This window comes from Salvelinus sp. IW2-2015, linkage group LG11 (genome assembly GCF_002910315.2).
Source record: "Salvelinus sp. IW2-2015 linkage group LG11, ASM291031v2, whole genome shotgun sequence".
NCBI lineage: Eukaryota > Metazoa > Chordata > Actinopteri > Salmoniformes > Salmonidae > Salvelinus > Salvelinus sp. IW2-2015.
This window is the reverse complement of record NC_036851.1, coordinates 7,272,057-7,286,030: the sequence shown is the minus strand read 5'-3', so window position 1 is coordinate 7,286,030 and position 13,974 is coordinate 7,272,057. Positions and strand designations below refer to the sequence as shown.

At 43.4% G+C, this 13,974-nt stretch overlaps 1 protein-coding gene across 5 annotated transcripts in view; it reads right to left on the bottom strand.

The window, feature by feature from the left end:
- Positions 1–3,946: 3,946 nt before the first annotated feature.
- The window catches only part of LOC111969721 (metabotropic glutamate receptor 4), a 239,523-nt gene continuing 229,495 nt past the window's right edge, over positions 3,947–13,974 (bottom strand). For 2 of the 5 annotated variants that reach the window (XM_023995928.1, XM_023995929.1), the window contains exons 9-10: positions 8,356–8,602; positions 3,947–4,070 (exon numbers count right to left, since the gene is read on the bottom strand). In XM_023995928.1, the coding sequence (XP_023851696.1) occupies positions 4,021–4,070; positions 8,356–8,602 (297 nt within the window). In that variant the 3' untranslated portion in view covers positions 3,947–4,020. Of the gene's footprint in view, positions 4,071–4,779; positions 5,912–8,343; positions 8,603–13,974 lie in introns of those variants that run through there. The other 3 variants (XM_023995930.2, XM_070445513.1, XM_070445514.1) reach the window with 3 other exon arrangements.

Here is a 13,974-nt window from a genome sequence, read left to right as displayed (position 1 = left end):
CTCCTGGTTGGCCTAGAGAGATGCACCCCTCCCCTCTCCAGACTGACCACAGCTTTTATGGCCTGTGTTGGTCAGTCCTTACACACACCCATCTGTATTGTTTGTGTGTGTGTGTGTAACAAAACAATATTCATATTCAAACAATATGCTAACAGGCTATAGTGCATAAACATAAATCCTAACAATTTCCCATTCTTCCTTAGTTGTTTCTCGAAATCTAAAGGCACAACCTAGATTTGAGTCTTAAGTAGTTGAACATCTTATTACTCCAACCTTGTAAAAGTGTCAAGGGTGTGTACGGGAGGCGAAGTCAGGTGCAGGAGAGCAGAGTGTAGTGAACAGGCGCACTTTAATTACGTTCTACAAAATACAGCACGTAAAAACAATAACGTTCCAAAGGAAGTGACAAACTGACACATTTTCCAGGAAGTGACAAACTGACACATTTTCCATTTTCCTTTTTCTCAAAAACAGCTTTACATCAAAGGAGTGCCTTTGATTTGATGGCCTGCACATTCAGTTTGGCGTGAGAAGACGGTTAGACCTGATGATGTGTTTCTGCCCATGACATTGCCTAGAAGCGTGATCGGGGATTTCTATTGGAGAAGCAGTTTCTACCTATCTTCATACTGTACTGTCTTTACTTTGCCTTATCAATGGAAAAGACAYAACATTCTGCAGTTATACCCTGTATTTTTTATTTATTTTTATAATAATTTACTTCTTTTTAAAAAGACATCTTTCATTGGCTTATCTACAAAACATGATCTGGTCATAGCCTGAATCTTCCTGAACTTCCTGCATCTAAATTAATAACTTCACTACTGCCCTCTGCTGCCCTCTACGAGACAGCCAGGTCAGTTCTGTTGGCCCTCAGTCCCTTTATCACTCTCTCTCTCCCTCTATCTGACATGTCTGACTCCTTCTCCAGACCAGGGGAGCGAGGCCTCTTCTCATACGGAACAGGCAAATGTTGCACGTTACAGTCAATTATTACTTTACTGTTTCCCATTCTGAACAACAGACTCTTTCGGTCATAAAAATGCAATACTGAGAGAAAACATTTGAAAGAAAGAAGAGAGGCTTGGAATTTTAAAAACATTTTAATTAGAAATGTGATTTTGTAGAAAAATAACTGGACATGCTCCACACACTTCATTAGTTTTCAATAGGTTTTACAAATACATAGTCAGATAGTCAGGCACTGTTAATTTTTTGTTCACATTTTTCCCTTTTAAGTTTTGTCGGGACATAAAAGCAGACATCATCAATCTATTTAATAACATACATTAACTAATTTCYTCAGCACTCACATTATTTTATTTCTGCAACACAAATGGTGTTGAAAGTAATACAGAAGGATAGATGGAAAAGAAGCATTGAATTCACATCACAAAATGACCTCACAATTTTTCCCTAGAAAAACTAAAGGGCTGCTCAGATTTACAGAACCCACCTCTGATATAAACTATATGTACAAAAGTATGTGGACAACCCTTGAAATTAGTGGATTTGGCTATTTCAGCCCCACCCGTTGCTGAAAGGTGTATACAATTGCGCACACAGCCATGCAATCACCATAGACAAACATTAGCAGTAGAATGACCATACTGAAGAGCCCAGTGACTTTCAATGTGGCACCGTCATAGGATGCCACCTTTCCAACAAGTCATTTGTAAAATGTCTGCCCTGCTAGAGCTGCCCCAGTCAACTGTAAGTGCTGTTATTATGAAGTGGAAACGTCTAGGAGTAACAACGACTCAGCCTRGAAGTGGTAGGCCACACAAGCTCACAGAATGTGACCGCTGAGTGCTGAAGCACGTATCGTCTGTCCTCGGTTGCAACACTCACTACCAAGTTCCAAACTGCCTCTGGAAGCAACGTCAGCACKAGTACTGTTCATGAAATGGGTTTCCATGGCCAAGCAGTGGCACACACGCCTAAGATCACCATGCGCAATGCCAAGTGTCGGCTGGAGTGGTGTAAAGCTTGCTGCCATAGGACTGGAGCAGTGGAAACAAGTTCTCTGGAGTGATGAATCTTGCTTTACCATCTGGCAGTCCAATGGACAAATCTGGGTTTGGCAGTTGCCAGGAGAACGCTACCTGCCCGGATGCATAGTGCCAACTTCAAAGATTGGTGGAGGAGGAATAATGGTCTGGGGCTATTTTTCATGGTTCGGGCTAGGCCTATTAGTTCCAGTGATGGGAAATCTTGACGCTACAGCACGCAATTACTTTCTAGATGATTCTGTGCTTCCAAATTTTTGGCAACAGTTTGGGCAAGGCCCTTTCCTGTTTCAGCCTGACAATTCCCCCGTGCACAAAGTGAGGTCCATACAAAAATGATTTGTTGAAACCAGTATGGAAGACCTTGACTAGCCTGCACAGAGCCCTGACCTCAACCCCATCAAACATGTTTTGGATGAATTGGAACGGCGGCTGCGAGCCAGGCCTAATCGCCCAACATCAGTGCCCGACCTCACTCATGCTCTTGTGGCTGAATTGAAGCAAGTTCTTGAAGCAATGTTCCAACATCTAGTGGAAAGCCTTCTCAGAAGAGCGTAGCAGCAAAGGGGGGACCAACCCCATATTAATGACCATGATTTMGGAATGAGATGTTCGACGATCAGGTATCCATATACTTTTGGTCATATATTGTATTTATTCAGAGAGCATTTTGTCTTGAGTAGGTTATTTTCTGCAGCTTGAGGCATCAGTCATATAGTATACGAACATATCCCTGAAGCATTTTACAGAACATGACAGTCCTCAGAGACAACATTTTTTTGTGATGAATTAGTCTCGTTATGGATATCATCTTGGGTGAATGACTCGCCAGTGCATACTTTATTTAGATCTGTACAACTTAGCTGTACCTTGAGTAAAAGGACAATTGTATTTAGTAGTGTTGTGTTATCCCATGTGGACTGGGCACTGGTAGGTGTATGGCGCTTAAATAAATCATATCAATCAATGAAAACCTTTGTGTGACCAGGAGTATAGCTGGTGGACGTGGATTGGGGTCAGCTATGGTATTTCAATGTAGGGCCTCTTTCAGGCTCTTCATTTTAGTCTGGAATTTTTGTATTAAAGCACGGACATAGTGGGAAGAGGGCAATGGCAGCCTTTGGATAGCTGGTAGGGCCTCACTTTAGCACAGTAAACAAAGATCAATCACTAGACCTTCACCAGTTTGGAGATTACGTACAATAGGCTCAGYCCCGAACAATGGGAACGACACTGCAACATAGTTTGAACGCATTCTAAATATATTTTTTTAACAACACAACACAGGATGTTCAAACTGGCATGCTTAAAATCAATAATGACCATATTCTTTGTTGTCAACATCATTATATATTTTTTATGATGGGGTACAAGTATCCTGCATTGTTGGAATTATTTTTTCCATCCAGTCTTTACAAAAAAAACTGGAATACTTTTAGAAATATATTTTTTAACAATGACATAATTTAAAGTCTTCCTAGACATTTAAGTARGGACCACTCTTAAACTGGTGTTTCTGCAACTTCCCGAAGCATTGAGAGCAATGTCACTTACTGATGACAACACTGGCAGACTACAACATTGCATCGCACACACCTAAACAGATTCTTTCAATTGTCAGCTTGAGATGAGAAGTCATAGTGAAAGAGAAGGTAATGCAGCAATGTAAACAACGAGAAGGGATTAGAAGCCCCATCCTGCATGAATCCTCTCTGTACTCTGGACTCTGGCCAGGAGGGAAGTGTTTGTCTTGTCTGCCACGGCCAACACAAGATGGAACATCACAATTATACTGTATTTGRTCTGTTGTGGTCCCCTGAGGGTCCCTTCCTGCATCTCTGTTTGTCTTTTCTCTGTCCTTAACAATGACTACTCCCTTTGAAATTCTTTAGTGATTCTCACATGTCCCATGTCCATTTCCTTGCCCTATTCCCCCCCCCCCCCATTTCCACTGCATAAGAAAATGCTCCACGAGGTGACRGTCCTGAGCAATGACCATGGCCTTCCTCTCCTAGATTGCATGGTTGCTGTAGCTGATGTATGTTTGTTTTGTGGAGAAAGCTGAAAGAGAAGAGAAAGAAGGAGATGAGATCAACACAGAGACGAGGTCAGCGCAACATCAAAGTTATTGCTGTACACTGTGGTTAGTAAGTAGTGGTGCCGAATTTCTACTTTGTGCTTAGTACATCGACAGGTGGATATCAATGATGACATATCCAGAAATATACATTATGTTATATCCACCTAAGAGTAAATACCATGTCGTTTCAGCTACAGGTTGGACCAAGTTTCATATATAGATGTATCTGTAGGTACACRGAGTATACAAAACATTATGAACACCTGCTCTTTCCATGACATAGACTGACCAGGTGAATCCAGGTGAAAGCAACGATCCCTTACTGATGTCACTTGTTCAATCCACTTCTATCAGTGTAGAGGAAGGGGAGGAGACAGGTTAAAGAATGATTTTTAAGCCTTGAGACAATTGAGACATGGATTATGTACTTATGTGTGCAATTCAGAGGGTGAATGAGCAAGACAAACAATTGAAGTGCCTTTGAACGGGGTATGGTAGCTGGTGCCTGGCGCACAAGTTTGTGTCAAGAACTACAACGGTGCAGGGTTTTTCACAATCAACAGTTTCCCGTTTGTATCAAGATTTTTCCACCACCCAAAGGATACCCAGCCAACTTAATATTAGGAAGGTGTTCTTAATGTATGGAATACTCAATGTATGTGTATATATATAGATATATATATATATATATATCTATATATATTCACTTAAAAATGTCCTTGTTTTAGAAAGAAAAACACATTTTAGGTCCATTAAAATAACATCAAATTGATCAAAAATACAGTGTAGACATTGTTCATATTGTAAATGACTATTGTAGCTGGAAATGTGGGATTTTTTCTATGGAATATCTGCATAGGCGGACAGAGGCCCATTATCAGCAACCATCAGTCCTGTGTTCCAATGGCACTTTGTGTTAGCTAATCCAGCTAATGTTAGCTTTATCATTTTAAAAGGCTAAATGTCATTAGAAAKCCCTTTTGCAATTATGTTAGCACAGCTGAAAACTGTTGTTCTGATTAAAGAAGCAATAAAACTGGCCTTTAGACAAAAKAAATAAAGGAGGACCAAGGCACTCTTCATATAATTAATTAAAATGCCTTTGTATGGCATGTTCAATAGAAACAAAGTTTTAAAAAATCTGACGCGTTTCAGCTGCATGGCCTTCGTCAGGGAGTACAAAGAACTAATACAATGTCCTCTTTTGAACAGCTTTTCCAATTAGCCCTAATTTGAAGAGGGAGTGGTTACAAAATTGATTGGACGTACCTAGTAAGCAATACTATACACATTAAAAAGTGAAATATTGTGGCTATGTTATAAAAAAATTCAACTCCAAGCTAGAAGTATCAGAACGCCTAGAAAGGTTGTTCTAACCTTAAATATGACTGGGAGAAGTGTTAAGAATAAGAAAGCAATATATTCCATAGTACACTAGAACACAGCAAAACATGAACAACAACAGTCTAAACATAGCACTAGATGACAGCAAATGGACCTATCACGACCCTACAGGAAGGGTGAGAAATCCATATCTTCATTTAAACCAGGGTACTTAGTGGCCTGTAGTTTGTAAATCCATAAACGTTCCCTTTGGTTTAACTGTTTCAGACGGTCCCCTTTTCTAATTGATGCCGGAATATGATCAATACCCATAGCTTGTAGGGAGGCAGGGTTGCCATGGTGTAAGGACTTGTAGTGCCTTGCCTTGGGGTAGTCTTCATTGCCTATCCGTATGGCGTACTTGTGTTCCGCTAAGCGGTCTTGAAGGCGTCTCTTTGTCGGTCCAATGTAGAACACCTTGCACTGTGGACATTCCAATCTATAGATGACATGGGTGGTTTTGCAGTTAATGAAATGCTTAACGTAATACTCKATTTTAGAAGCTGTGTCAACAAAATACTTTTTTTGTGCAATTTTTCTGGCGGACTATATAGAGTTTTTCTTTCAAAAACAAGGACATTTCTAAGTGACCCCAAACTTTTGAACGGTAGTGTGTGATATATATATATATATTTATATATATATAGACACACACAGTATATTGTCCCTGTCGTATTTGTACAGTGGGTGGGCTCTCAATCCCCTCCCAGACCTCCACCTCTTCCTACCCTGTCTACTGGGTAATCAGGCCTCAACTCTCCAGTTCTCTCCTGACCGTCTTATCTGATCTGCTGAGCCGGAGCGTATAAATTGTACCATCCCTGRTACCAATGTCAGCCAGTCAGAGAGATGGCGAGACGTGAATTTTTCCCWAAATAATTTTTACATTTAACTAGGCAAGTCAGTTAAGAATAAATTCTTATTTACAATGACAGCCTACCAGGGAACAGTGGGTTTATTGCCTTGTTCAGGGGCAGAATAACAGATTTTTGCATTGTCAGCTCAGGGATTTGATCCAGCAACCTRTTGGTTACTGGCCCAATGCGCTAACCACTAGGCTACTTGCCACACCATCATACAATTTGTCCGTAATGGCAATGACAAATGGTGCTTATTCAAATACCTATGCACTGTATGCCCCTTGTAAACAGATAGGCGAGGAATTTGTGCTTGCTATCAAACCTCCCTCTCCTCACTTATTGTTACATCGTCACTGTTGTCGTTAAAGTAAATAAATGTTTTTAAGATAAAGGCTTATGTGTAGATGTTATGTAACGCCACACCATGCTCAGCATCCTCATCAGTTTGCCATCAAATATTTGCAATGTTGCATTCAATATAAACAACTACAGTAAATTGTCAACAATGTATTTTTGGGGAACATCTCTGTACTTTTGTTATCAGTGGAATACAAATTGCAGMGGCTAAATAATCCCCAAAATACTGTYAACTWGCTCTCGGGGAACWGTGAATCATCACGATATGCATCTGTCATTAAGATTTACCCACAAACAGGGAGTCTATGTCTATTGACAGACATTACCGACTCAGACCACTCTTTTCTTTTCTGAGGGAAACGAGCCAGCCGTGTGGGTGAGTGTTTTGGCCATCACCTGAGACATTTTCTGCTGAGTCAATGGTTGAAATCATTATTTACCACAGTTGTATAAAGCCAGAGTCTGTCCCAGAAACCACCAAGCATTTTTATTGCTATTGAAATTAGAGGGAGATGGACTCAGGCAGAGAGAGGTTCAGCTGGTTCAGAAAGGAAACTCATTTACCTCTCAATTAATTACACCGGGCTTTGAACACTGCCACAAATCTGAGCCAAACTGCTGAAAATATACCTGTTCAGCATATTGAGTAGTGTCTTTCTGTGATAGTCAACTGAATGCATTGAAATTATAAAATAAAACATGGTTGTTGTATATGGTGTATAACAAGCATTGAAATGGATCTCATACATTCAATACAATAGGTTAATTGTGTATGGCGTTGAGGTAGCTGTTGAAGTAGGACTATACAGTACACCGCTCCTGGTATTAATGCCCTCCTTAGTGATATCCACACACAGTGGATATTTTGAGCCTATCATGGAATGTTTAAATGCCTCCCACAACTCACAAACTGATTTAAAATWAAAAATGGCAGCACATTTCCTACATCAATCGAAGTGTAAAATAACAAGGCGCAAGGTGGCCAGTAAATAATGATTTGGATACTTTGCTTTCCACCTCTTAAACCAATTTATTCATTTGATTTACAGTGCCTGAAGGGTAAAATACATTTAACAGCATGCTCATTACACAGGTGCACCTCATGCTAGGGASAATAAAAGGCCACTCTAAAATGTGTAGTTTTGTCACACAACACAATGCCATAGATTTCTCAAGTTTTGAGGGAGTGTGCAAGTGGCATGCTGACTGCAGGAATGTTGCCAGAGAGTAAGAAATTCATTTCTCTACCATAAGCCGCCTCCAACGTTGTTTTAGAGAATTGTGGGTGAGCGGTTTGCTGATGTCAACGTTGTGAAAAGAGTGCCCCATYGTGGCATTGGGGTTATGGTATGGGCAGGCACAAGCTACGGACAACGAACACAATTCCATTTTATCTATGGCAATTTGAATGTATAGAAATATCGTGACGAGATCCTGAGGCCCATTGAGAGGCCCATTTCTTTTAAGGTATCTGTGACCAAAACAGAGGCATATCTGTATTCCCAGTCATGTGAAATCCATAGAATAGTGCCGAATGAATTTATTTKAATTGACTGATTTCCTCATATGAACTGTAACTCAGTAAAATCTTTGAAATTATTGCACGTTGCATTTATGTTTTTGTTCAGTATATATAGCATATATTTGTCTTCACCTTATAACTCACCTTGTGTTTCCTGGCTCTCACACAACTCGGACTTGGCTTCTCCGTTGGGACGTAGGCTCGCCTTGGGGTTGAACTTGTTGGACATGGTGGCAGCTGTGACCACAGCCTTGAGGCTGCGTGTGCGTTTGGGCACGTTCTGTTCRGGGTGCCTGAGGATCACGTAGACCTTGGGCATGTACAGCATCCCCAGAGAGACAGACGCACTCAGGCTCACAGAGATGGTCAGCGTGGTMGTCTGGATGTACATCTGTAAAGTAATGTCAAGGAGACTGTGTTAGACCTACGGATCGAAGTTGGTTAAGTTTAGGGTTAAGATTAGGGTTAATGTAACCGGTGTCGGGAATCGACAGTTACTGCTTCACCGCATCCCTGGTGGTTTACTCTAGATGTTAATGCTCATGTCAAACCCTCTTTACTTATCTGAGGTTAAATACTTCTGTCCATTTGTCCTTCATGAAGAGACGGAAATGATTTGTGAAGGACACAGACACCGTACAATCCATGACAGAGCTTTGCTCTTCACCAAAGTTCTTGTGAACGTGTAACGAGTATGTGTAATATAGTATATACTGTAAGCCTAAAGCGTATAAGACATGTTTGTGGTGTATCACTATTATTAATTACAATTCACATTACACAAGTAAATTATTAACAAAGGTATCTGTTGGTAGGATGGCTTGATCCTCTCTTCATAACAACCCCCCCCCCCACACACACACACACACACACACACCAGTACCACCACGGTGCACAAAACCAAGCAACCAAGACACTCTTGTTTGTTGATTTTCGGCAGTGCTTGTTTTAACATGGCCATCACGTCAACCTTTAAAATGGAATGTCATAACACCAGCCTATCTGCCCTGTTCTGATTCACTACAAGCTGCCCCATAAAAAAACGAAATAACCTCATGAATTTTTTATCCATGGCTGAACATTGTGACCCACAGGGGAGGGCCTTGCTGATCAGCAGTCTCCCTCGCTCCATTTTAAGTGTTTGCAAAGCAGAACTGTGTTAATTAGGCCATCTTATTGAGAACATTTAAAGGGGAGGGACAGGCTCGTATGAATTGTAATGTATACAGTACATTGTTACAAATACTGATCGCCTGACTTGATCAGGGAAAAGCAATTAAAGGTTGAGCTAATATAAGATGGTGTAGACCCAAATGGTTTTATACCATGACACTATGACCCAACCTACAACAAACATAATCCACACTGACACATCTCGTTTAACATGTAATGAAATCAATAAATACCAATAGTGTGTTAACCTGTAAGGTATTTGACTGAGAGACCATTATAATTCAAATCTGTTCGGTTGGACTAGACCTTTCTCTGTAGCTCGCTATCTAATGCAGCAAGAGATTCCCTCCTGCTGTTTCATCAACATAGTGTAGCATCCCRAGACTTTACTTCCGCTAGTGTGTCTTTGTCTGTTTTTGTCATGTCTAACCCTCTAAGACGCTCCGCTTTCTCTCCAGATTGCTTTGCTTACCATCTAGGTGAAGCGCAGCACCATCGAGAATGGCGGATGGGACGTTAGAGGAGCAGATGCCAGCGGTGGTAGAGTCTCTCACAGCTGTGGAGACACAGTCCACTAGTGCTCTGCTCTGGGCTGTGTTCGGCTCGGCTGTTTTATGGGGAGATTCAGGACCCAAGTTGTTATCCATGGATTCATTTAAGAACAAATGAATAATTGGGATAATCAGGACAAGTTGTAGTGGGAAATTATTTGATCGATGATTTGGTTCATGTTATCTGCTGCTGTATTGTACTAATATTTAAACTTTACTTGACACCCACCGTCATATTACGTTATGACACGGTCATAACCATGTCATAATATGTCATAACAGCTGACATAACATGTCGTAACCRGTCATAATATYGTCATAACACTGCCATGACCCATATATTTAAACCAGTTGTGACATATATTGCATTATTTTATGGCAGGGAATCAAAACTTTTCCCTGCCAAGAAGTTTCCTTTAGTTGGAAAGTTTGTTTCATAAGTCCTTTGTTGTTGTAATGAATTTTTTGCAATCATGTTTTTTTTCYTCATATTTGAAATAACTTGCAGAAAATACACTTTATGACACTGTCAAGAAGCATTATGACCATCCTGTGTCACAGGTAACTGCCAAAATAAAGGAAACCCCACATTAAGTGTCTTGATAGGGCTTAGGGCCACCAAAAGCTGCCAAAACAGCTTCAATGCGCCTTGGCATGGATGCGACACCATTCTTCCACCAGAAATTCKATAATTTGGTGTTTTGTTGATGGTGGTGGAAAACGCTGTCTCGGGCGCCACTCCAGAATCTCCCATAAGTGTTCAATTGGATGGGATCTGGTGAAACACACACACACACACACGCTTTAAACCCCCTATGCTACTTTGAGACCCCTCTTTTAAAGTCACTGCAATCTTTTCTTCTAGACAAATATAATGGACAACTGGGCAATTTTTTAGACATGACCCTAAGCATGATGGGATGTTAACTTCTAAACCCTCATACCACCGACTGGGGTTATTTTGACCACAGAGGCATATTTTTTTATCATAGTCCAAAGGCGGTTTATTCAATTCTTCACATTTTTCACGACTTTGTCAGTGAACTTGTTCTTAATAAATCGAAATAATTGTTTAGTGTTTCTGTATCAATATGGACTTTTTATAAATTAAATTCCTTTGTGGTCATTTTGACTCCAGTGTCAGTATGTCAGACTGTCAGATGRGCATTAGTCAACTGTAAGTGACTTTGAATGTAGGAATACTTCCATATGTGTAACGGCAGATTTCCTCCTCTTCGTCTGAAGAGGAGGTGTAGCAGGGATCGGACCAAGACGCAGCGTAGTTAGTGTTCATCATGTTTAATAACAACAAAACCGTGAACACTACAAAATACAAAATAACAATTGTGGCAAAACCGAAACAGTCCTATCTGGTGCATAGAACACAAAGACAGAAGACAACCACCCACAAACCCCAACACAAAACAGGCTACCTAAATATGGTTSCCAATCAGAGACAACGCAAAACACCTGTCTCTGATTGAYAACCATATCAGGCCAAACAAGAAACCCACATAGAAACAGACAACATAGAATGCCCACTCAGCTCACGTCCTGACCAACACTAAAACAAAGAAAACACAAAAGAACTATGGTCAGACGTGAAGTAACCCCAGGTGCGGAACTCGGCCCAAAACCTGAATATAGGGGAGGGTCTGGGTGGGCATCTGTCGCGGTGGGCGGTCTGGGTCGCACCCATAGTCCTTTGTCCGCTTTAGTGTCCTCTTTGAGCGGCGACCCTCGCCGCTGAGTCCTGGCCTGGAACCCTACTAAATGGGCCAAAGGACTGAGGGACACTTTTGGACTGAAAGAAAGCAGCTCACGGACTGGGCGGCAGCTTGACTGAGGGTAGCTCATGCTGAGGGGTAGTCATGACTGAAGGGCAGCTCCGGATGAGGGCAGCTTCATGACTGAAGGGCATCATGTAGCACTCCGGGGAACCTTTGGGCCGGGCAGCCCGATGGGGCTTGGCGGCTCTGACTGGCGGGCGGCTCCTGACTGGGGCGGGCGGCTCTGGCGGCTCTGGGCTCCTGAACTGGCGCTCTGGGTCCTGATGGCGGGCGGCCTGGGGCGGCTCTGTGGCGGGCGGCTCTGCGCTCTGACTGCGGGCGGCTTGGCGGCTCCTGACTGGCGGCGGCTCTGGCGGCTCCTGACTGGCGGGCGGTCTGGCGGCTCTGACTGGGGCCGGTTGTCCGCTGACTGGCGGGCGCTCTGGCGGTCCTGATGGCGGGTGGCTCTGGCGGCTCTGACTGGGCGGGCGGCTCTGGCGGCTCAGGACAGACGGGCGGCTCAGACGGCGTGGGCAGACGGGCGGCTAGACGGGCTGGCTAGACGGGCTAGACGGCGCTGGCAACGGGCGCTCAAACGGCGCTGGCAGACGGCAGACTCTGACCTGCTGAGGCGCACAGTAGGCCTGGTGCGTGGTGCCGGAACTGGTGGTACCGGGCTAGGACACCTCAAGGCTAGTGCGGGGAGCAGCAACAGAGCGTACAGGGCTCTGGAGACGACAGAAGGTTGGTGCGTGGTGCGGAACTGGTGGTACCGGGCTGGAGACACGATCACAGGGCGAGTGCGTGGAGAGGAACAGGGCTCTGGAGACGCACAGGAAGTCTGGTGCGTGGTGTTGGCACTGGTGGTAACTGGGCTGGTGCGAGGAGGTGGCACCGGTTACCGGACCGTGAGGCGTACTGGAACTCTTGAGCACACGAGCCTGCCCAACCTTACCTGGTTGAGATATCCCCTTAACCCGCACTGGGCTGTGCTGGCGAACGGGGGACACCATGCGTAAGGCTGGTGCAATGTACACCGGCCCAAGGAGACGCACTGGAGACCAGATGCGTTGAGCAGGCTTCATGGCACCTGGCTCGATGCCCACTCAGCGATACGAGGAGCTGGGATGTACCCGCACCGGGCTATGCACACGTAAGGAGACACCGTGCGCTCTTCCGCATAACATGGTGTCTGCCGTTCTCTCGCTCTCCACTGTAAGCACGGGAAGTTGGGCAGGTCTCTACCTGACTTCGCCACACTCCCGTGTGTCTCCCAATACATTTTTTGGGGCTGCCTCTCTGGCTTCCAGCCACGCTTCCGTGCTGCTTCATACACCGCCTCTCGGCTTTAGCTGCCTCCAGCTCTTCGAAGGGCGGCGATATTCTCCAAGCTTGAACCAGGTCCCTTACCGTCCAGAATTTCCTCCCATGTCCAGGAGTCCTGTGTCTTGGCCGCTGCTGTGCTGTTGCCGCTGCTGCCGTTACCGACGCTGCTTGGTTCTTTTGGTGGTGGTTCTGTAACGGCAGATTTCTCTCTTCGTCTGAAGAGGAGGTGTAGCAGGATCGGACCAAGACGCAGCGTAGTTAGTGTTCATCATGTTTAATAACAACAACCGTGAACACTACAAAATACAAAATAACAATTGTGGCAAAACCGAAACAGTCCTATCTGGTGCATAGAACACAAGACAGAAAGACAACCACCCACAAACCCCAACACAAAACGGCTAATAAATATGGTTCCCAATCAGAGACAACGCAAAACACCTGTCTCTGATTGAGAACCATATCAGGCAAACAAGAACCCACATGAAACAGACAACATAGAATGCCACTCAGCTACGTCTGACCAACACTAAAAAAGAAAACACAAAAGAACTATGGTCAGAACGTGACAATATGCATCTATTGTATATAGCTGCCTTCATTTTGCAGGACCCCAGGAAGAGTAGCTGCTGCTTTGACAACAGCTAATGGGGATATATAATAAATACAAATACAAATACAAAGCATGGCATCCGTTAATGCAGAGTTGACCATTAGAATTCATTCACTGTACACTCTGAACATTTTAATTACTGTTTGGCATTGCATTTCTGTTGAATAAGCCTAAAATTAATTGTCCACAATGGGGCTGTGAGTGTATATCAGAGCAAACCCATTTTCAGACTGTGACTCAGACAGTAGACTGGCTGGATAATTCGCCTGTACTTCTCCCCTAATCTGCCTCTTCCTCAGCACATTCAGAACAGTGCATATTGGAGGAGTGC